Source organism: Falco cherrug, chromosome 4, assembly GCF_023634085.1.
Source record: "Falco cherrug isolate bFalChe1 chromosome 4, bFalChe1.pri, whole genome shotgun sequence".
Classification (NCBI taxonomy): Eukaryota; Metazoa; Chordata; class Aves; order Falconiformes; family Falconidae; genus Falco; species Falco cherrug.
The window spans coordinates 26,364,497-26,388,086 of record NC_073700.1 but is presented as its reverse complement, the minus strand read 5'-3'; the positions used below and the strand labels follow the sequence as shown (position 1 = coordinate 26,388,086).

The window sequence follows — 23,590 nt, the reverse complement described above, 5'->3', positions numbered from 1 at the left end:
CCCCTGTGACACTCCAGCAGCATCCCCTAAAAACCTGGGTGACAGCAGAACAATTCCTTCACCCTCGCCACACTTACATGTTGTCGATCCAAGTGTGCTGCTGAAGGAAATTCAGCTGAGCCCTGCTTTCCTCTAGCGAAGCCCCCAGCTCCTGGACGTAACCGCTGCTATCGTAGAAAGAGATGTAACCCCAGTACCAGACCCTGCAGAGGAAGAGGAGCCACGAGGTGAGAGCTGAAGGACAGATCAACCACGGTATGCTCTCCTACCCAGCAGGCCAGGAGCGAGGGTGCAGGTGCAGACCCCAGCCCCTATGCTGCTCATCCAAGGGTGACAGCTGCCTCATTGTTTGTTTCACAAGACAAATTACAGAAGCACATTGATCCATCCCAAGTGTTCCCAACCTCAGAACAGCCCCAGACTTCAATGAAGACACATCCACAAACAAACCAGAGCAGAAACCAGCAGTGATTTAATATCCAGTATGATGGTAAAGGCCAACCTCCCACACCCCACTTTAACAGAAAGCCGGTGCTGCTCTACGGCCTCTGTGGCCAGCTGGGTTACCTTGTCCTGCAGCTCGTCTCTGCCCTTGAAGCTGGGGAGTTGAGCCCTCTGCCCCTGGGCCCCTGAGGACAGCACTACACTGCCGCTCAGACAGCTCAAGGTGACACACATCTCTAGGGAAGCTGGGTGAGCAGCAGCTACGTGCCTCCCATCACTCACACTGCCAGTGTGGACATGTCCAGGGAAGGAAGGCCTTTGGCATTTCTGTTCTTTTGCACTTTGCAGGCTCAGGGACTGCAGTTGGCCTCATGAGGCGAGGCCTGGGGACCACCCTGGGCACCAAATCAACTGTAAAGATGCAATGTCTCTGGCAGATGGAGCAGGGGGTGCAGGTGCAGGCTGGGCAGCAACTTACCCCGTCAGGTCGGGTGGTGAGTAGGACCACGCAGCTGACACATTCACGGCCGCCCTTTCCCAGCCAGCTGCATAGTCAGCAGTAGAAAAGCTGTGCGAGTTGGTGCAGTTGCTCCTGGCAGCTGTGCCCATGCTATGGAGGATGTCCCGGGCACTGTGCTGGCACTCAGCTGCAACAAGACCCACACTGTCAACCCGTGGGGAGCCCAACACAACCCAAATAGTGCTGGGGCACACAGCTGAGCTTTCACACTTAGCATCTCCCTTCTTCCCAAACCCCCTCCATCTCCCCAGCCTCAGTCACACCTCCAGCAATCAAGTCAACCCCTAAGTGTAAATCTCCATGACCGATTGCCCCAGTTCATCTCCGCAGAAGCAGAACCAGAGGCACCACTAATACACGTGCTGCAAATAAAAACCTGCCTCCATAACCTCTAGCCTTGCTTCGCTCAGCCCCAGTTACGCCCAGACCTGGCCATTTCAACCCTCCAGGACTGTCACCTCTCACCCTGTGACAGCAGAGCCACGGGCCCTCGCCCACCTACCTTCCTGCAGCCGGAGCTGGCGCAGCCGGGCTGCTCCCAGTGTGGTGCTGTAGCTCTCCTGGCCTGACTGGTTGTTGTAGAGGTAAGGGAGGAAGACCTGCGACATCCAGACCCAGAACTGATCTGACCTGCAATGGGGAAAAGGTGTGAGAGGCAGAGCTGCTGGTGCAACTCTGCTACAGCAGCCTCTGCACGTCTCACCCACAACCAGCAGTGTTTCATCTGGAGGGGGGGCTGAGTTCTGGAGAGCTGCTCTCCTGCCGGGTGCCTGGCTGGCAGGAGGGGCAGCACTTCCATCCATCCCAAGAGCTGGGCTGTGGTCAGGAAAACATTTATTTGACATGCAAGACCTAAAGGTGACTGAATCCACTTGGCACCTGGAGGAGGATCAGACCAGAGGGTCTGTGGCAGCGCAGTGGAAAAAGATTATATGTAGGACCAGACTCTGCTCTGCTTTCCCCCTTGACACCACTTTCACCCCATAAACTCCACTGAGTTTGCTGGAATCAGTCCTGACTCATACAGCGGTGAATGAAAGTTTCTGTGACTTTGCATGACACGGACAAGCCATGTCTGTTTGCACAGAAGAATCCAGGGGTCTGTGGTGAGATGGGTACAAAGATGCTGTTAATCCCCAGCAGCTGTTCCAGTGTCAGTCTGGACTGGTGGAGCTTGCAGCAGTGTGGAAACTCAGCTGGGAAAATTTAATCTAGTTAAACTGTATGTGCAGAGCAAGGAAGGGAAGGACTCTGTATTTATATGAGATGTTATTTTTGGTTCTCGTGATGTTGTTTTGTGGCTAAACCCTATAGTTGTAAATTTTGGAGCCAGAGCAAACTTGTGTCCTTTTCACCAGATACAGAAAGATGAACATCTATAATTCACACAGTCCCTTCCCCACTGAGGAAATACTCGAAAGTCAAAGAAATTAAAGCTCTCAACCCCTAACAGGTCCCTCTGTTCTCCAGGAGGGAAGCGGAATCACAGGGACAAAACCAGACCTGCTCACTGCTCTGCCATGCTCGTGTGAGTGCCCAGCTCCACGGAGGCACCAGTGCTCCCCATAGAGTCCAGAACCTCTTAAAGGAGCGACTGTCGAGCCTGAGCCCAGCAGCCAATCCCAGCCTGCTCCCCGACTCCTCGCTGCAGCCCTGCACAGCTTCTCTGGTATAAAGCAACACCCTGTTCCTCCCCAACCCCTCACACTTACCTCTTGATGAGGAGGAATTCGTTGCTGCCCAACTGCTGCTTGATGGAGCTCTGCAGAAGGTAGGCCCTGCTGTTGCGGGAGGCGTCTCCGTAGTTGGTGAGCAGGATCACCAGCAAGAACATCATGTAGATGAGGAAATTCTGGCAGAGAGTGGAAAGGGATTGCACCCAAGCACGGGGTGGTTTGCACCCAACACAGGCTGGTTCCCAATCCTGCAGCAAACCGGTGCTTTCCACTGCCTGCTGCCTGCCATGCAGCAGGATCAGGACCCGCAGCATGCTGTTCTTTCTTTTTCCATATGGGAAGCAGCTTAAAATGAAACCCAGACCACAGGCTCGTAACAATATTCTTTGTTGAAAGCAGCCAGCCCGGCACCACATTTCAGTTGATACACATCGCACAACCTCCCTGCACGAGCTCCTATATGCTGGCAGCTCGGCTTATAGGATAGTTACGGGGGTTTCCATCCTTTAAAGGGAAATCGCTCAGTTAAAAATAACTTGACTCTGTTAAAGCAGCTGTGTATTCCCAGCACAAGTGTGGAGGATTAGTCTTGAATGAGCTACAGAGAGATTGAAACTTCTGCTCCTACACAGGGAGTTCTGTGTTTCGCAAGACTCCACCAGTGATTTTTTTTGTGCAAGTTGTGTCTACTCCACACTGCAAACCTTGCTCTAACCTCAAACACCCGAGTTAAGGAGTCAAACACACCAGCCGCTCCAAATCAACCCCCTTATGGTTGTGCCTTCCAGTTACCTCAGATCTCAAGAGTTTCACAGAGAAGATGAATGTCACTGCCAGTCTTTTACAGATGGGGAAACTGAGGCAGAAATGGGAGACATGCATCTACTAGCTCAGGAGATCGACCACAGCTGGACTGGGAGAACCCACACAAGGATGTATCTCAGCTTCCACAGCTAGCACTCTGCCTCTGCCCTAGGCACCACAGGCATCAGGAGATGTCTTACCTTCAGCATCCTGTGTAGCAGTTTGACCTTCCTGGCCTCCTCCTTGGCCTGGAAAAGGGCAAACCCCTGTGGTGGTCGGACTTTGCTGATCTTCTCGGAAACATGCTCAACAAACGGATGCTCCACCAAGGTATCATCTTCCTCTGGGTGCAAGCGCTTGGCAACCAGTGAGAAATAGAGGGCTTCCAGCAGAACCTGGGGAGAGAAGCAGTGTCACGAGCCTGCAGAGAGCCGTGCCACCAGAACCGCCGTGGCCAGCAGCTCCCACGGGCATTTCAGCACAGACAGCGAGCACGGCTCAGCTGCTGAGCACTCTCTTGGAGCAGCTAGGCAACCTTTAAAACAAACTGCCACCAGCTCTGCTTCTCCTGCTGCTGCTGGTGTGCACACCCTTCCCCTCCTGCAGGGATACAGCAACGGGAGGGAGTATTCAATCCATGCAGCATTCAGTATGACTTGATTAGTGTCTGGACAAGATGTTAATTACAGCTAATATATACACATGTACAGATATGTGCCTGTGAACTCATGTTACTCTTACCTTCAGGGGCTCCCAGACCAAGAAGGATGCCAGAAAGCTGAATATCCCTGAGATGAGCCACATGAGGGCTACGCTGGAGGAAAAGCCCACCCCGATCCACACAGAGACCCCCGTGGAGGTGGCAAAGAGGAGGAGACTGATACCATGAGCCAGGTAGGAGCACCAGGGTGGCAGCAGGCGCTTTCTGAATGTTTGATCTGCAACTGGAAGGAGGAGGGAAAACAAGCATAAGCATTAAGGGTCCCAACAGGTACAGGAAGGGCTGAGCACACCACTCATCCCAGCAGAGAGCTCACCACCAGTCCTAGGTGAGTTTGGAGGTGAGTTATCCCAAACATTTCCCACTAAGTAGCAATGCAGACAGCACACTGCAACACATCCAGCCTCAGAAGAGCAGCCTCCCATCTGCAGACAACAGGGTGGGCCTGAAGAGATGGGATCCTGGTGTGGGTAGTGGGATGGGTTCCCTACTTTCTTTCAGAGCTCCAGGACATTGGGTATGCCCAGCCTGGCTGGAGGAGCTGCTGTCAAACCCATGAAAACCACGCAGATTTGTTGCTCTGGCTGCCTTCAGACTGCCAAGCCACCCTGCCCTGGGGCTCTCTCAGCACAGCTTCCTTCACCCACCCATGCAAATCAATGTCTGGATGAAGATAATACAACCATTCATCAATCAAGATGAAGTGATGGACTTCAACAGACCCAAGAGTACTGCTGCTGCCTCCAATTCTCCATGCTGCAGCCTGGCCCAGGGAGGCTACGCCTTAGGAAGCCAAGAGCTCATGGTAAGAGAACTGATGCTGACCATCTCCACCGGGCACCCAGGCACTTCTGACCACCCAGACCTTGCAGGCCTGACAGCTTGCTCCCTGCCTTGTGCCAGCCCAGCTGGCCAGCTGTCATGTTGCATGACCCAGTAGGAAGCATCTCTTCTCTTCTTTGCTTTGTTTGTCCATTTGAACTTTCCCTGGTATTTGCCTGCCTTCCCCCTCTGGTTATTTACCAGAGACTCTTGCGCTCTCATGCTGGATGGATGAAGGGACTGGTGGCCGCAGAGGGGCGCAGAGAGCACAGGAACTGGGGAAGCAGTGAGCAGAGCTTTCCCAGGGTGCACAGTCACACACACCACTGTCACAGAACAACTGGTGGCCCAGGGCTTACTGAGATTCAGGCTCCAAGAGAAGCCGGCAGGAAAGAGCAAATATGTCCCAAGCGGCGGAGCAGCCTTTCCTAAAGCTCCTTCTCCATCTACCTGCCTGCCCCTCCCAAGTGCTGCTGTATGCTCTTCCCACGCACCCCCACCTCCCTGCCCGATGCTGGCACAGCCCTGCAGCGCTGGTACCTGTCCACGTCGACTTGGCCGATCTGTTCACTTCCCTGGGAGGAGCTGCCATGCCCTGGCCTTTGTCGTTCAGCTTCTGCATCATGACAGTCTCCACCTTCTCCCCGAACATGCTGGACCTGCCAAGGCCAAGGGATGCCACTGCTGAGCCGTGCCACTGCTGGCTCTGCGGTAAGCAGGATGGCACCCAGGTGGGCTGAGCTCCAGTGCTGACACCCGTGCAGCACGCCCAGGCCAGTTACAAGCTCTTCCTTCTACAGCAGCGGGCCCAGCCCGCCAAGGCACACAGACGCTCTGCTCGGGCATCTCATAGGGAAGGGCTGAAAGTCTGTCCCCTCCCTTGATCTGCCACTTTGCACTGGCTACCCAGTGGTGGGCTGCCAGCCCGGCTGGGCGGTGGTCAGGGTCCCAAAGCAGGGAGCTCTGGGCACAATAACACAACAGAGATTCAACCCCCCCCCTTCTCCCTCCTGTCAGTGCCATGAAGTGAACCCATGTCCCGGCACTTTGTCAGCAGCCTGCAAAGCTCTGAAGACACATCTTCAGCTGGGGCTTTAAGGGGATAGTCCAGGTGGCTCCTGGAAGGGTAGCCATGCCCTCTCCTGGAGTTCTGGCTGTGGGGGCTGGAGGAATCATGGCCAGCAAGAACATAATGAGTAATGACAAGGCATTTGCAGTGTCTCAACACCCAGCACAGCTCACTGTGGCTGCGTGCAGAACTGGCTGTGCAATACTGGCCACTGCGAAGCTGAGTGGAAGGGCAAGGGACAGGAGCATTGGCTCAGGGCGGGACTCCACTCCCCGAATACTTACAGGCCTGAGATCAGATCTGTTTCAGCCCTCATGTACGGCCCTAGGTCCTGGGAGTGGGAGATGCCACTAGCTCCATCTGCCAGGATCTGCCGGATCAGATCCTCATCTGGGGAAAGAGAGTGTGCAAACAGCTTTGGCAGGAGCACAGCACCCAGCGCTGCACCAGGGGATGGGTCTGTACTGCTCTGGCTCAGCCACATTGATGGAACTGGGGAGAAGGAGGGCCAGGGTGAGGTCCTTCTTCATGGGACAGCCCTCCCCTCATCCCTGTCTTCTAGCTCCTGTCTATCCCCAGCTTGGCTGCAGAGCCTGAAATGAAACTACTGGTACAGGAGGCCAAGCTCTTCTCCTTCTCCAGCCATTTACAGAGGTTCAGAGACACACTGTGGCTTCGTAACCAGTGAAGAAGCATTGGTTGCTTTGTAACGTTCAGATCCCATGGGAACGCATCTCTCCTTGCTCCCAGTCTGCTGACGGAGTGGTGACCACTCACTTCAGACTGATCTACAACGGGCTTTCTGCTTTGCCAGACTGGATTTCCCATTAAGAAAATACAACCCTCCTCCTCTGCCTTTCAATTTGAAGCCAGTGGTGATGGTGGCAGGTTTGGCTATTCTGTCTTCTCCAGGGTTAAGCCAGGGCTCGTAGGGACCAGACTGCTCCTTCCGCACTTCCCTGGGGCATTCAAACCCTGGCACAGCAACTGAGCCATTGCTACTCACACACCCACCTGAGGCAGAGAAATATCGAGGTTGTCCCTGGTGAACACCAAGCGACAAGCTGTCCTCCTCAGTTGCCAATGGGGCCTCGAGTCCAAGGTGGCGGCTGGCCCGGCCCCTCTTCAGCTTCTGGATGGTGTTGCCCATGATGGAGGGGTCGCTGAGGAGGTCTGGCCAGCTGAGCAGGGCCTCGCTAGAGGGCCACCGCATGAGGCTGCAGGAAAAGAGAGGAATGGGTGCAATTAGGTATGCAGGGCAAATGGGAAGCATGAGAAAAGCAATTGTGCTAGTGTGTAGGGAACTGTCTAGAAGGGCAACAGCACAACCCCAGTCTACCAGAGCAGTGAACTACACTAAACTACTCGCTCCATCCTCAGAAACCTACTTACCTTTTGGAGTCCTCCAAGAAGAGATCTGTTTTGGTTTGCTCAGAGAAGGCCTGTGGAGGAAGCAGAAGCATTTCAGGCACATGACACTGTTTTGTGGCTGGTTAAAACAACAGGTTATTAACATCAGCAATCACTGGGAACCTGGAGCCTGAGCTGCTGCTAGCCCTGGGTCCACGCCTCCGGGAGCCTGCTCTCCTCCAGAGGTAGCGCCCAGGCACGCTGGGAATCCCCATGCTCACAGACACAGAGCAGTCGCTGGAGACAGCTTGTGCTCGGTACCCAGGACTGCCCTGGGCAGAGATGCAGGTGAGAGACGAAGGGCTGTGGCTCTCCCCCATCACCAGTATCTGCCAGAAGCACTCGAGTGCATCAGCTCTTGCACCGACAGCTGTGGATGGACACTGGGTCCGTACAGGGGCACACACAGCCTGCCCAGCTTTTGGGTGAAAAGCAGGTTACCTCTGCCTGGAGCCCAGGGAAGGTGGGGAAGGAGCTGTCAAGGATTGAGGAGTCCAGGTAGTTGTCGATCTCCAAGGACTGCTGGTCTGAGTGAGTCAGGGTGTGGTTGATGGAGACCTGCAGGAGACAGGAAGGCTTGAGCAGAAGAGCGAGGGGTGGAGGTGACAATGTCACAGTGGTTCGGAGCCCTGCTGCTCAGCAGATCTCATCAGCTCGCTACTCTGCTGGGGAGCTCCACACTTGCACAGGCAGGGCTGGGGGACCCCCGGCCCACCCAGGGGAGCTGAGAACAGGCACATGCACGTCCTCCACTGCCCCACAGGCACCTTCGGCACTTGTGCCCACAGGTACCGCAGCCCAGTGCCATCTAGGCTGCTCAGGTACAAGTCCTCAGGAAGCCACATGAGTTTGCAACCTCCTGCAAAGCAAGAGGTGCTTACAGGAACAAAAAATATCAGGGACATTTGCTGCTCATCAGTCACTGAGCAGCCGGCTGCAGTATTTAATGGGGCTGCTAATTGTGCCTAACTAGTCATTAAATCCCCAGCTAATCCCTTCACAGCTGCCTAACCACAGCTCTGCTCAGACAGCTGAATTTGTACCCAGGGTAGATATTTCATTAGAAATGCTCTACTGAGCATCTCTCAAACTCCCGCCAATACAGCAAAGAGTCATACCTTTACACTGCATTTGGGTACCTATCACATACTGAAACCAAGAGAGAGTAAGTGCCTAGGCAGCTTTTAAAATCTGCCCTTTTGGTCTCTGTCTGGGCACTGTTGGAGTCCAGGCAGTGATCTGTCCCTAAGGTCAGGGATTGCTCCCAGCTCAAGAGGGAAGGCAGAGGCTTGCCAAGGGTCTGGCCATGGTGCAGGGCAGCATAGAGGCACAACTGGAAAAATGCAGAGACTACCTGGAAAAGTGATGTACCACAAAGGGCAGAATCTAGCCTCAGAAAAGCAAACTCGGTGGCATTACAGCCACCTGGGCAGCCTGCAACTCCTTCTCGTTACCTTGCCACGAGCCATCCGGAAGAGAAATAAAATGACCAGGTAGAGAGGGTAGACCACCACGCTGGACACCAGACCAACAGCCACTGTGTCCACGTTAACAGGGATCAGGTTAGAAACTGCCCCATTGCTGGAAAGAATTAAGAGAGATCAGACACTGGTGTTAGCAGAGCACTCAGGGCTGCCAGCTAAGCAAGCAGTGAGACAAAACTGCACAGCTGGGTTTTTCAGATGTGTACAGAAAGAAATGGGCATGGGCTACACTAACAGATGACACGGCAAAACCAGGTAAGGGGGAAAACTGCTGATTGTCTTTGGTTGTCCACCATCCATCTCCTGGTCCCACATTCTTTGGAAGGGGAAGGGCAGACTCAGGGCCACAAGCAAGTCGCCTGTTCCCAGCAGACATAAGGTCTGTCCTGCCCTACGTAACGGGAAGTGCAGGAGTGACCCTGAAGAGGTAAGGGAGTGGCCAGAGCACCAAGGGACACAGCGCACCTGAGGTGTACGTTCCCCACCACGCCGTACCACACAGCATTGGCACAGAGGAAGAGGAAGATGAGGAGGGAGCAGCAGGTGGCTCTCTGGACACGGGTGAAGCGGCTGCGGGGCGGGCGGTCCCACATGGAGAGCCAGACATGCTTCTCAAAGAAACCTCGCTGCAGCTCTGCTATGAAGATCCGGGAGAAGCTCCTCAGCTCTGTCTCACCTGAGCACAAAAAGAGAGAGGCTCTCAGGGCCAGCTGCACCGCAGAGGGGACCCGGCTGGGCCTGCCACGGTCCTCCTTGCAGACTGATGTTGAAGGAACTATCCATGCTGCATCTATATGGCCCCTCCTGCACAGCTGGGTCCCTGCTACGCCTTGTCCTCTGGCACAAAGGACCCAGCAGAGCACCTGGCTGTGCAAGACATCAGTGCAGCGTGGAGGAGCCAGTGTGCAGGCTCTATGGGCTCTCTGCAGTCTCTTGCTGCGAGGGCCCTTCCCCAACACGGTAAGAACTGCCACGCTGCTCAGCCATCCCAGCCCCACACCCCAGGGGCTGAGCACTCACTGGCAGCATAAACCTCCTTCTCCACCATGCCATCGTTCTCTTCACTCTCCACCGACAGCCAGTCATTCACCAGGAAGAAGTAGCTCTTGCTGCTCTGCAGGTCCCGGACTATGACGTGCTGCAGGTACCAAGAGGGGCTGAGTCCTAAAAGTTAAGAGATGAAGAAATGTGTTTCATGTCAGACATTCCCTGCGTGAAGCTGCAAAGGTGAGAGGGCAGCACAAGCGCCCGTCAGTGTGACAGCAGAAGTTACCCCGTGACACTACCTTCATCGATAGGAAACGCAGGTACCCAAGCAAAACGCTTGGCACAGCCAGGTCACCTCCTGGGCTGTACAGACATTTACAGACGCTGCCACAGTGCACAGCACGTTGCACCGTATGTGTATGGGATGACAGCTGACCAGTTTTCACACTTCCCTGTGATGGAGACTCCACGTCCCCCTCCCCAGTAATCTTCCCCCAAGCCAGTGGGTCACCACGGTCTCCCATCAGGCTTAGTCCAGACTGTAGGCCCAGGTACCTCTCTCCTGGCCCAGAGCCCGGTTGTGACCTGTGATGGCTGTCTCAGCCCCATGTGCCCCCTCACGTCTCACCTTTATTGTCGTGCCAAATGCGGATGCGCCAGATGCTCCCCAGACTTCGTTCTGTTGCGATCTGAAACACATCGAGGCTGTTGCGGTGGAAGGCGTTTTCTCCATCCAGGTGTCTGTGACCACTTTTACTGTCTACACCGTACAGGGCGATCCCCACATGGGCCGTGGTACCTGCCAGAGTTGATGGGTTCAGTAAGTCCACCCAAGGTGGAGCTGTTTCGCAGCCCTGCCTTCCTGTCAGTGACCTGGTACCAGATGCAATGACCCTTCAGAAGGGCCACCTGGAGGCTGGGGAGGAAGGAATGTGCTCAAGAGCCATCTCACACCCAGGGATTGTGTTACAGCTTGTACAGATTGTGGAGGGCAGCTGCTCAGTTTGGCTTGGTGCATGGACTTTGGCATGCTCAAGGTTTTCCTCTCTGGAGGGGACTTATTCTGACATTCCTTGCCTTGCTAACACCCTAATGGGAGGAGATGTTTATTCTGGATGTTTTTTCCACCAAGTAGCTGAAAGACTTGTTTTCTTTGACTTCTCTCCGGTACCATTTGCCAGATGCTCCTTGGTCTACCTGCTCAACCTGGATGGTCCTGGGGGAGAGCTTCAGGAGAAAGCTGCTGCCAGTGGTTACACTAAGATCAATGGCAGCATGTTTCTGGCGGTGACATGGTGGCACTCCAAATCTGTTCTTGCTTAGAGCTTCCACATCCCAGCTGCCTGGATTTCCAAGTCCAGGGTGATGTTTCTGGCAGTTCTAGCTACAAACCCAGCCGTGGATCAGAAAGCCAAGCTTTCTGCCTTCATGCCGCTGGGAAAGATTCAGGTGGCAGAACAAGTGACGGATGCTGGAGGACAGCAAAATGGTCCACCTAAAGGGCCCACAAGGCCTGGATGCTTCTGCAGGAGAGGGTCAGAAGTGAGGAACAATCACTGCCTCTGGGCTGCTCCTGCAACCACAGCCCAGCCAGGGAAAGCAGGCTGGGCGTACTGCTGTACTGGGTGGTTCCTTCCAGCAGGAGTTGCTTGTCCCACCCCAACAGCAAGGAGTGGGGCAGTACGCTCTTCTCCACAGCTGTTGACCTGCCCCATCATCACAAAATAACAACTGTGAATGCTGTGGGAAGCCCTGAACCGACTGCCTGCTCAGTGCTGCTTCAAACACCAACTCTGGGCCCTGCAGGGGAACATTTGGTGCATGATGTGCTGAGGTGAGATCTCAGGGGAACCACACAGATGTCACACTAGGAATCAAGCACAGGAATAGACTGGGGACTAACCTGATCCTCTGCCCCAGCCAGTTTTCACCAGGATCTCGTATTTGTACAGCCCGTTCTTCCCACAGAAGGGTATCACCCCTACTCGGTTAATGTCAATCATGTCCAGCTTGTGCACTATCAGTGCAGCCACCGAGTAGGTCACAAAGCAGACGGCACATGTCAGCAGAACGATGTAGTTGAGACCTGGACCTGGAGCCTAGAAGAAAAGATGTATCTTGAAAGGCACTCTCCTTCCCCAGGAGGACCCCCCTCCATTCCCCAGGAGTCACGCTGCCTCCTTCCTGGCTATTACCATCGTTCACCAACATGACACCACCTGCAAAGAGAGACCTCTCCCCGCACAGGCCATGTGCAGCATACTGCAGCAGCTGGCCAAAGCTGCTGTAGCAGCTGCCGAGAGCTCTCTGCTCCCACTTACGTCACACAGAGCGAGCTAGGAAGAGCCTGAACACCCCTGGGAGGCAGGGAGCAGCTGCCGGGTGCAAGCTCCCTGGGAGAAAACAGTGCTGGGTGACAGCTGGGAGGAGTGTTTGGCATCGCACTAGGAGGTGAACACACTGCGAGGTGTCCAGGTAGAGACCAAAGCCATCTGCAAAGGTCTCTTTTTAGCAGCAGCAGCCAGGATTCACCATCAGAGGACAGAGCTCCTAAAGACTCTCAGGTACTTGTGCTAGCTGGGCACGAGTCAACCACGACCCAGCTTGAATGTGAAGTCAATGGGAGCCCAAGGCTTTCCTCTAGGTGACTACAATCCGTTCAGTGTGTGGTAACACTGCACAGCTCTGTGTGACAGTGCTTTGCTTTGTTTTACTCACAGGAAAGATGAACTGGACAGAGTTTGGGGGGACAAACAGACTGGCTCCAAAGGCAGTGAGGTGCTGGGTTAAGCACACAGCCTGGTCTGGCCTGGTCTCTTCCAGTGGGATGATCCCTTCTGTCTTCCACCGTTTCTCCTGCTCACTGAAGTACTGGCAGAGGGAGGTGTACAGCCCCAGAGTCACCTCCACCGGGGACCAGCTGAAATGGTTCGTGATGTTGAAGTAGTATTTCTGGATGGTGTCATCCGTTCTGGAGAAAGGAAAGACAGCAAGGAGTCATTATTAACTCGCCTGCTGAAGGGGCGCTAATCCTGTTCTGGTGGATGTGTGCCCACAGAAAGCACCCTGCTGCAGAGACAAGTAAGCCCACAACGAGGAGGAAAAGCCCAGTGAATGTGCTGTAATTTACATTCTAGGGTTCTACAGGCCACTTCAATTCTGCTTTATCTTTCAGCACATGGAGCACTATGTTGCACATCCCCTTTGCTGCGCTGGCAGCCTTGCACAGCTCTCCCACCTGCCCTTCCCTGTGTCCCACTGACCCACACAACACTTACATAGCTACTCTATGATTCTTGGCTGGGAGCAGATATGCTTATCAGGACGATTAATCCCTCTTCGAAAATTCTGTTATCAAAAGCCATGGAAGCTGTATCAACTTACACAACAGTGGCTCCACTTTTGCCCCACCTATTCCCAAGCTGCCTATCTTTTCTTCTCAGATAATGCCTCAGAATGGCTCATAAATAACACGAGGCACGGACACACAAGCTCCCAGGCAAGGCAGCAAGGCAGCAACTGAAGTCACAAGATTGACTGCTCTGATAAAAGGAACAGAGCTTTGCTGCAAAACCCAACAACACAACAGCAGTGCTTAATGAGCCACGCAGCAGGCAAGCAGGGTATACGGGAGCCCAGGAGGGAAAGTGTGTTCTCCTCCTGTCACACATTGGGAAGATGAGCTCTGAGGACAGAGGTGCTTTCATGCAGGTTGCACTGCAGATCAGGAACTAGGCTAATGCGTGGTGCTTTGCTCTGGGAAATGGTTTCACGAGCTGCACGAAGCAAGCCCTGAATGTGCAAAGGTCAGTGGGAGTCCCTCGGAGAAAGAGTCCCGGTAAATATGGGCAGCTCTGGGATCAGCAGTGCACGGAGGATGAAAGCTTGGACAAGCAGCAATCAGACTACAGTAAGTATCAGGCAAGTGAGCAGAGAAAAGGGCAGTGTGGGGAGATTCATCATCAGGGCTTGTGATACTCACAGGGAACAGGATTTACAGCTCTAAAAAGGGGAACCCTCCCTCACCTGGATCAGAAAGGCAAATCACAGAGCACTGAGCTCCTTCTGCACCAGCGGCAGATATCTGGGAAGGAGGGAATGCCAGGGTTGAAGAGGTGCCAATACAGGGGTGCAGGAATGGCAGCTTGCAGCACCCTGCCCGGGAGAGCTGCCTCCTCCAAGGACAGAGGAGCACTGTGAATAGCTACAGCAGCATCAGCCCTGCAAAGTAGCCTGGTATGAACCATGGCAAGGCCCTGAGCATCCCTCACATACATCCACGGGACAGGCCTATGTGGGTGACAGGTACTACACGGGAGGCTTCTCTTACCTGGGTGAAGTGAAGAAGGTATAGAGCTTGTGGTCCCTTCCAGCCAGGGCATCCAGGCCGATTTTCTTAGAGGCACTACAGTTGTGCTCGTTGGGCTCTGGTTCGTGATGGAGATAAGCCATAATGAATGGCTCAGGCTCGCTTGCGATGTAGCGATCTGTGTGGGGACGGGGAGGGAAAACAAAAAGTACTTTTAAAAAACAGGGAGAGCTCAATGACAAGCCTGTTACCAGCAGTGGATGTTCAGGGAGGAGTATCAGGAATGCAGAAAGCCAGGAGAGATGCTCTTCCAGATTGCACCCTCTCAGTCTGCAGTTCAGACGACCCCTAAGGAAGAGACTCACGATACCACTACACCTGACCAAGACACAGACTGGACAAACTCCCTCTGGTGTTGATGTGGCTCAACAGAAAGGCTGAGAAAAACAAAAGGCTTCTCCATGCCACAATCCACAGGCAAGGATTACACTGGGAACTGGATAATGCCTGCGACAGATGGAAACTCAACCATGCGGTTGCTGGCTACACCTGACATCCCCTCCCACACCAGCTACCTCTTGACAGAGGTCTCCTTTGCTGCAACACCCAGCCCTCCTCTCCCAGGGGAAGAAATAGCAAAGAGCACAGAAAGTTGGATCTGTCCACACTACCGTTCAGGACTCTGTAAGTGAGCTGGAAGTGCAGCCCTGCTTCTCTGTTGTTGCTTTCCATAATCACAATTAAGTTCACAGATGTTCTTGCCTCGATGACTTCAGTGCCAGCAGAGAGATTGTCAGCATCTGTGTTGTTTGACACCATAACGGTGATGGCTTTCTCTGAGTCCAGGCTCCCAATGGGGATCTGCACCCCGTTGTGTGTCTGAAACTCCATGGAGGCGACCTTTGTGGACACAGTGTAGTTGCTGATGTAACCAAAAGGGAAAGGATTGGAGTCCACTTGGAACATGACTTGAATGACATCCGTCAGGTTGGAAAGGGTGGTGTTGAATGCCTGGGGGATGGAGAACTGGCAGTTTGGTGTGTTTTCGTAGCAAAGCAAGTTAAAGGGATCAGACCGCTTGCCTGTGGCCTTAATTTCTCCTCCCACCAGCTCAAGAGGCTCTTCATTCAGCACCCGAGACTTCATGAGGATGCGCATCAGGCTGGAAGACAGGTTGTAGGCTTTGGGAGCTAGCAGCAAATTGTGGGAATCAGCAAGCAGCTCCTGGGGCTTGGACTCTTGTGAAACTGTATTGACAAGGTGAATTAGGTCACCTGCCAGGAAAGAAATAAAGATGCAAACAGAGGAAGTGGTAAATAGCCTAGATAACTGCTACAGTCTAGATAACATCTGATACCTTCCCAAAACAATCAGACAAGTCTTTCCTCAGTGTCTTCTCACTGTAAGTCTACACTGTGCACGTGACCTTCTGCACTCAAAGTGTTCAGTAGCCCATAGCTAAAAATAGAGCTGTCAGCAATTCCTGCAGTCTCTCAGCTAATCTACAAAGTTTGGTGGTGAGTACTTGATCACAACAGGCTTTATTTTCCTCTTGTATAGTGACTAGAATGGCAGATTGGGAAACAGGGAAGGAATAGATAAAGCAAACATATGTTACTATGTTTTTGCACTATGAAGTGGAGAACACTCAGAAACGCGTAACAAGGAGTACAAGCAAGGTGTCTGCATCCTCCCAGGGTAACCAGGTGGGAATTCCCACCCAGTGTTCACAGGTGCCCCAGTGAAGCTTGGTACCCTTCAGATTGCAACCAGGAAGGCAAGCATCTGGAAGCCATAGCTGTTACTCACTGTTTACAAAATGGGATTTCCCTGAACGATTAGTGAGTTTATTGACAACTGTCATATTTAAATGTCTGCAGAGACAGCTGCCAAAGCCAGGACAACCCTGAGAAAAGTGCAAGCAGAAGAAAGTACTGGGGTGCCACACTCCAAATGTTAGCTGTGATTCTCCTAACAGCCTGAAAAGGCCAAACTCCTAATGGTACAGGAGAAAGCCCACAAAGCTGCTCTCAGCAGACATCTGCCCAGCTCCTTGCACAGGGAGACCTGTGCCCTCAGCAGTATCGGGTCAACTGTCACCTGTCCCTGCAAGAACAAAACTCACCTGTGATATTGAGGATGTTGTCAGCGATGCCAGTTGGTGTCACAGTGCCCTGGGTCGTTTCTCCCTGTAGAATGGTCATCATGGTCTCTAGCTTGTTCAAGGTCCTTGTCAGGCATGACTTGCAAACCAGTTCCTTGCTCACCACCTGCAAAGGGAAACACAGTCTGAAGGAGCACACCCAGGGAAAGACAAAAGCAGCTGTGGGCAAGTTCAGCTGGCTCAGTCCCTCAACAATTCGTTCAAACATTTGTTCAAACACCATTTGCACTCTGAAAGTCACCCCTGCTCCTTCCAGCCCCTATGAGGTGACTGCAGAGACTGTGGCTGCTCTGCTCACACTGAGAGATGCCAAGAAACGATATCTCCAAGACTCTTCCATCCACCTCCCCTCACATTACAATCTGCCAGCGTACAGCCAGGCATGCCAGGAGTCTGATGGAGGTTGCTTGAGGGTTGGAAAGAGCAACATAGGGCAGCATATTCATGTTTCCTGGAATTCACGTGTAAGGACCAAGCATCTCTCCTGCTGTTGTATCTCATGAGGACCCCTTCAGGGCTACACACTATTCCTACAGAAATCAACCAGGAGGAGCTGGATAGGATTCCTCCATCCACTCTGCTATCTTCAATGGAAGCAAGATTTAGCCCTAACTGAATCCATTTCAGTGTCCAAATACTCCTGAAAGCTGTGGGAGGGATCCTGCCACTCAGGCATGATGGATGTCCCTCCCTCTGCTCCCAGATGTATCCAAGAAACAGAATGTTCTAGCCATGGCCTGGAGCTCCCCGCACTCTCAAGGGCTGGATGGGAGGGACTGAGGCAACACATGGAAGCTGTTACCACAAACCCATTCCTAGCTTTTATTCATCTTTTTTCTTTTAAGCATCATAGGATTCAGACGTGATTCACCATATGTTTTGGTGAAGAATCAAAACAGCATCTTCAGGTCTAGAATTCCCCCTCTTCTGCTTTTATTTGTAAGCTAAGCAAGGACATACTGTGGAAATTATAGTCCACAAGGCACAGTCAGGTATCAAGAAGCTGAGGAAGAAAAAGGGTTATGGGGAAGAACCACCCAAGGGGAGCTGCTACTACTTAGGAAGGAGAATTGACTAAGACGACTAAGATATTTTTTTTCCCCTTCAGGAGAAATTCATTCTGATTTTTCCTCTTCTCTGTAGGTAAAATCAAGAAAGTATCAGCACTGATTGACACTTCTACAGGAAAGGAAATGTGTGAACTCCGTGCTGGTCTCAACCGCTTGGGAAATTCTAGATTACTGTTTTTCTAAGCTTTTCATTCCAAACCAGAGCACAAACTAATCCTGGAGTGTCAGCTTTTCCCGTGGAAAAAAAATTTCTATTTCTAGACCTAAGCTTCCACAGCGAGATCAAGTCGCAAGGCAAGAGCACGTCAGAGACACAGGAACGAACCAACCCAGCATCAGAATGACATGTGCTGAACCCCAAAATCCCTGAACAAAGATGAACAGAAAGAAGTGATTTTTGAGGTTTCCAGACTGTGAAGCAGAGAAAGCAGCAGCAGAATAAGGACTCTGTGGGTGGGATGCGGTAGTCTGTCCATCGTTTTGATGACAGCCTGTTCCTGCTGAGCAAGGTTGATGACCTGGCTGGGGAGGTGATGCACAGCCAAGGCCAGGGTACCAGACTCCAGTCCCGAAAGCAAAGATCTGGGAGGGCAGGGAGGAAGAGCATGCCAGAGCAGACTGGCTGACCACCAAACCCCAAGCACATTATATAACTGGGCTCTCTTCCCTCTGCCCATCTGACAAAACACATAAAGCCACTCCTAAATCCACCAGGCAGCAGCCCCAGCACCGGGGAGCTGAAACTGCACACTGGCTGGGGAACACAGCACTTCCAGTCAGCAGCAGAGCAGAGCAGTGTTTCTAATCTTGTATGGTAGAAACAGGGCTGGAAGGAACATCAGTCCTTGGCACTGTCCCTTGGCTCAAGGCAGGTCCGGCTCTACTTGTGTTACTCCTGATAGGAGTCCAGCCTGTCCTCAGAGATTCTGTGACTCCCCCAACAATTTATTCCAGTGCTTCTCCAGTCTGTTGTGGCATCTCCTACAGACTCCATCTGCAAGCGAAGGAACCTGCTGCTAGTAAGCTGCCACACCAGGGCTGGTACGAGAAAAAGCACACAGTTCTGAGGTGCTGCCTTCCAGCACGTGAATACATCATCTTATCAACGTCTGCTAGATTGGTGGCATGGCAAGGGGCAGAGCTCACAACACTTAGTACATCACCACAGAAACCCTAATGATGTCAACAAGTGACACCTGTCCTCCCTGTGTGGCATGTGTGGGGCAGAGAGACAGGGAAGCACATCAAGAATTGAAGAGCATCTAAGCTGCACCTGGAAGAGCGGGAGGCTGGAGGCGGTAGTGGGGAACATACCGTGCACTGCGCCAAGGCAGCTGAGATCTGCTGGATGTCATCAACTGTGTTCACATTCAACGAGTTCAGGGTTTCTGTGATGTTATTGCGAGTCCAGGTCCGGAGTTCGAATTCATTTCCAGCCTCAGATTCCAGAAGCATGGACCTCTCGTACTGGGAAGGAGAAAAGCAGGCAAAGTGAGGAAATGTATCAGGTTGTTTCAGAGGATGATCAGCTGTGCTAAGTCACCTCTTCCCTGCACTCTGTATCTCCCTGCCTGTGCTCTTCCCCAGAGGGTGATCTCATGAGCTGTTTTTTCAGTAGAACTCTCTCAATTTCACTTGTGCTCTCTAAGCAATTATCTTAACAGCCTTGCACTTGACAGCTCAGTAGTATACCAGTGTGCAGTCCTTATCCAGCTAAGCAAAGAGCCTGGCTCAGGGGGATCACCCCTGCCTGGCTTCCAGGCATGCAGCAGGCTCTTATTGGGCAGCTGACCGAAATCCCTGCCTTGCCTATAGAGATGCACATGGAGGGGCTCAGCACTACTTTAGGTACAAGTGAAAGTGAATGCTGCCAGGAGGATGATGCTCCTGGACTGTGGATTAAAGACCTTGTATGCAGGCAGAAGATCCTTCTAGCTGCACTAGCTCAGCAGTCAGAACAAGGTCTCCTTAGCACCCATAGCATCACTGGAGCAGCTACAAGGAGTTTCCAGCCCTGCTGAGCTGGAGCGTGATGGCTGGCTCAGGGGAAGCATGAAGGAGCTGGGGGAATCTGAGCTAAGATTCTGGTTTCTAAATTCAATGTTTAGACTTAAGGTTGGCAGTACAGAGGAAAAACTATCTGAATATGAGGACAAAAAAGCAGGTGGCATGGGAGATACCCAAGCCAGTGCCTTCTCTAGGATCCTTGTTTTATTTTGCAGCCCTTCTGCTTCCCTGGTCATTGTGTGTTGGGAGCTTGCTAACCTTTTTGATGCATGAAAATAGGTCCAGCCCAGCTCCCAGCACGGACATACACTGATATACATGAGAAACTGTAGCATTAATCATTTCCCTACACCACTGTACATAAACTGGCCAAATAACATTACTGGCAATTGCAAGGCCTTCTGGAGGCCCTCTTGGGCAGCGGGTGCTGCTTTACCTCATTTAAGATGGTGATGAGGGCGAGAGAGTACTCAATGACCTGCTGAGGATCCCCTTGTTTCACTAAGCCCTGGAGCACCGTGTCAGTTTGATTGTACAGCCAGTGGGAGAGGCTGGGGAACCCCTCAGGTAAGCCGATTTCCATGGAGCTGCCAAGGGAAAGAGGGATTTGGGTTAAGTGCAACTATCAAACAGGGCTGGGGGAAGGAGGCAGAATCTGCTTTTCCGCTGGTAAGGAAGAGAAAGGGGGAAGCAGGTGGTTAAACAACAAAGACAGCATTGCTGAACCTTGCCCTGGTGCCCAGTTTGCACAAGCTGTATGTAGGAACATCATGGACCTGCATCCTGGTTCCTCACTGGTCCAGCTCTGCGAAGCTGTAGGTGGAGGATGCACACATTGCATTGAACCCAGAGAAGAAAATTCAGGTTCAGTGTGATGGAGCAGAAAGAGCACTTAAAACCAGAGTCAGTGTCTGGGAGAAGCTGCACTGCTTTTGGCACTGTTCCCTGGGGTCTGAGGAACAGCTGGGACACAGATCCTCCTCTGCAGGCACTGCAGGACTGCGCTCCAGCCTGGGAGGCCAGGAGCACATGTACAGCATGGGGAGCTCCAAATCAGCCTCGAGAAGGAGCAGTCCTACAGCTCTGCCAGGCAGCAGAGACCAGCTCAGGATGCTGCCCAAAGACCTGTGGGCACTTGTCACCTGCATGGAACGCACTGGAAACCAAGAGGCATTTGCAGAAGGGATAACTGGGCTGGCACAGTACCGGCCCCGCTGAGACTCAAGCTGCAGTCAGTCCTTCCACCCTATTCAAATGCATGTGCTCTCCACTTTGGCTCCATGAGACCTCCCTGGCTCTCAGCAGCGGAAGGTGATGGAGCACAGAGCTAAGAGATCTTCTGCCAAAGTGACATTGTGCCTTCAAAGCAAGGTGTCACTAGGGAATTAAGGAGGTGGTAGGTAAGCGGTAAGGAAAGCAGTAACTTATGGGGAAGTCTCCCCCTTGAGCGATGATCCACAAGGACTGGATTCTCTGTATTGCACTTCTGCTGAGCCTCCCCTCCCCTTCCCACCAACAGTCTCTTCCAGGAGCAAAACATTTCACCCAGCATCTGCCGAGCCCTTCAGGACAGGGACTCAGCAGTCAAGCCGTAGGACTGACTCAGGAGCCCAGGCCGGACACTGGCGCGGCCGCGTAAGCCCAGCCTGCGAGCGGTGGGTCTTACCTGTTAATGGCTACCACGGTGGCTCCCAGCTGGTCCTGAACAAGGACCGCCACAGACACCATAAAGCCGCTCTCATGGAAGCCCGGGGGCAGGAAGGCGCTGTGCTCTGCACGGCTGCCCTTGTACACGCAGAACTCATGGTAGTGCCCAGCCCTGTGGCGAGACGCCAGCAGGATGTACACCAGCGGGCCCTCCGCGTCCTCTGTGTCTCGCCAGCCTGCAAAACAAACCCAGACAGGGGGTCTGACGGGGTCGAGGGCACAGAGCGGGGGCTGCAGCCACCGTCCCAAAGCGCAGCCTGACCGTCAGAGCTGGCACTGCCTGGCGGTGCCCCGTTCCTCCCCCAGCATGTCCCACCCTGCCCAGCCCTTCCGCATGGCACCTGCCCTCACTGCTGTCCCCAGCAAGGTGTCACCCTGCTCCGGCAGAGGGACATGTTGTCCCCAGGGCGAGGACAGCTTGAGGACTCCACTGGGCTGCAGGGATGTCTCAGGACCTCCAATGAAAAGCTCTGACCCTCTCTGAATTTTTCTGATATTTAGGGGTTTCTGCCTAGTTGTCTGGGTCCCGTAACATTTAAAGGGATTTGTGAAGACTTCATGAGCAAAATAAAAATGGGAATAACCCTACTGGGGCTGGGAACAGCACTGACCCAAGGCTGCAGCTTCTGTACAAGCCCTGCAAAGCTGACGTAAGACAGAGGCTCAGCACAGTGCTCAAGCAGTTCAACATCTCAGGAATAACTGAGTCTAGGATAAAACCTGCATAAAGGTTTCATAGGAGCTCCCAAGAATTATGAGGAGTCTTGTGGGAGCCAGACAGTTGGGAAATTCACTGTGCATTTCCCAGTGAGCACCACCAAAGGTGCTGGTTCTGCCCAGGCTCACTGCACTGGACATGTGACCAGTGAGTCTGTATCCTGCGTGTTTCACTTCAGCTTAAAACAATTACTAACAGCTAAAATTCCCACCACTCCAAAGAGACAGCAATTTCCTAATTACTCTGAGTGGCTCAAAACACGCCAAAGTTACAACCATATGATGCTGAATACACTCATGCTTCTCCCCCAGAAGTGCTTTGGTGACCAGCCTCCCCAGAATCAGACGAGTTCATCATCTCTGCAGTGTGGCTTCTCAGCATTTGTGCACAGACAGCACTAACCTCTAACACTAATTTGGGGAAATATGGTTTAGAGGCACTTAATCCTCGGCCCAAGACTACAGGATGTCAGCCAGGCCACTTTTCCAAAGCTAGACGTGTTGTGCCATCTCTGCAGCTGGTTGAGAAGGTAAATGCCGACGGGAACACCCAGCCCACATGGCAGAGAAGGCCCCAGTGCTTTGTCTTTTGACTCTTCCCATGTGTGACTCAGTTTTGGCACCTCCCTTCTTCTTCCTGCACTGAAATGCCAGTTCCTTCCACAAGTACTGCCCTGGCCTGGATATCACCATTCAGCTACATGAATTAGGATGTTAAATTGGTAGGCCTGCTACCATGTGTTTTAGAGCACCATAATTCGGGTACACAAAGCCTCATGGTCAAGGCTTTGGGGATCAGAAATGGAAAGATCCACTTCTGAACTCAGCCCTGGGCAACAGTGACCTGGGGTAGGAGCTCAGAGTAAAGAAAACACCTGTGGGAAGAAGGGCAGCAGGTAACACACTGGTCATGAGAAACCTTTGCCCACGAGGAGCAGAGTGCCCAGCACCGCTGTCCGCTCGCTCTCACCTGCACACTCAAAGTGCACCTTTGCCATCAGTGCCCTGAGGGGTCCTTCCGGAGACAGCTGGCAGGACCCTCCAACAGGTGGCTGGTTGGGGAGCAGATCGATTGAGGCGAATCCTTCCTCCCCGGTTGTGAGGTCTGTGATGTGAAGGGTAAAAGTATATCCCTCCCCATCCTTCAGTGCCCCTTGCCTCAAGACCAGGTTCATGCCTGTGTCGCCAGTGGAGGTAGTTTTTTTGTCCAGGATGAGAGACTTGTTTTTAAAGCTGTGTGCTGCCCATCTCTATAGAGAGGAAGAGGGGAAAAGACAGGAGAGGTTTTGTTTAAATCTGAAGTTATGTCCTTAAAATGTTTTCAGATTGAGTTTCTTATAAAAAGTAACAGATTTCTAGTGGGAGCATCTGCCAAATTTGCAGTTGATAATTCAGCTTTAGTCTTGTGTGCTACAGCAACAAGAACTGGAACCTTTCCAAAATGTCTGGTGGGAATATTTCCACTGTGAGATCTACTTTAGTCTCTGGGATTACATCACCCTCCGACAGAATATTTCATAATACAGAATACAAAACACAGGAAATAAATTAAATACTGGTGGAGTCTCCATGGGATACCATGTTTTATATGCTTCAAGCTGAACGTGTCCTGGATGGTTACTGTTAATAGCACAAATGTACAATTGCGATAACAAGAGGAACAGTGAGATAGCCAGCCA

The 23,590-nt window shown here is 52.6% G+C and overlaps 1 protein-coding gene across 1 annotated transcript in view; it reads right to left on the bottom strand.

The window, feature by feature from the left end:
- Positions 1 to 23,590, bottom strand: part of PKD1 (polycystin 1, transient receptor potential channel interacting) — a 98,926-nt gene that overhangs the window by 7,905 nt on the left and 67,431 nt on the right. Inside the window, exons 18-41 of the mRNA XM_055709493.1 lie at positions 22,882 to 23,161; positions 21,154 to 21,370; positions 19,924 to 20,074; positions 18,795 to 18,947; positions 16,372 to 16,516; positions 14,918 to 15,520; positions 14,268 to 14,424; positions 12,656 to 12,908; positions 11,841 to 12,036; positions 10,566 to 10,736; positions 9,971 to 10,114; positions 9,416 to 9,626; positions 8,921 to 9,047; positions 7,908 to 8,024; positions 7,449 to 7,498; positions 7,071 to 7,273; positions 6,341 to 6,446; positions 5,528 to 5,646; positions 4,186 to 4,388; positions 3,645 to 3,839; positions 2,677 to 2,816; positions 1,467 to 1,594; positions 923 to 1,091; positions 78 to 203 (exon numbers count right to left, since the gene is read on the bottom strand). Coding sequence (XP_055565468.1) covers positions 78 to 203; positions 923 to 1,091; positions 1,467 to 1,594; positions 2,677 to 2,816; positions 3,645 to 3,839; positions 4,186 to 4,388; positions 5,528 to 5,646; positions 6,341 to 6,446; positions 7,071 to 7,273; positions 7,449 to 7,498; positions 7,908 to 8,024; positions 8,921 to 9,047; positions 9,416 to 9,626; positions 9,971 to 10,114; positions 10,566 to 10,736; positions 11,841 to 12,036; positions 12,656 to 12,908; positions 14,268 to 14,424; positions 14,918 to 15,520; positions 16,372 to 16,516; positions 18,795 to 18,947; positions 19,924 to 20,074; positions 21,154 to 21,370; positions 22,882 to 23,161 — 4,364 coding nt within the window. The remainder of the gene's footprint in view (positions 1 to 77; positions 204 to 922; positions 1,092 to 1,466; positions 1,595 to 2,676; positions 2,817 to 3,644; positions 3,840 to 4,185; positions 4,389 to 5,527; positions 5,647 to 6,340; positions 6,447 to 7,070; positions 7,274 to 7,448; positions 7,499 to 7,907; positions 8,025 to 8,920; positions 9,048 to 9,415; positions 9,627 to 9,970; positions 10,115 to 10,565; positions 10,737 to 11,840; positions 12,037 to 12,655; positions 12,909 to 14,267; positions 14,425 to 14,917; positions 15,521 to 16,371; positions 16,517 to 18,794; positions 18,948 to 19,923; positions 20,075 to 21,153; positions 21,371 to 22,881; positions 23,162 to 23,590) is intronic.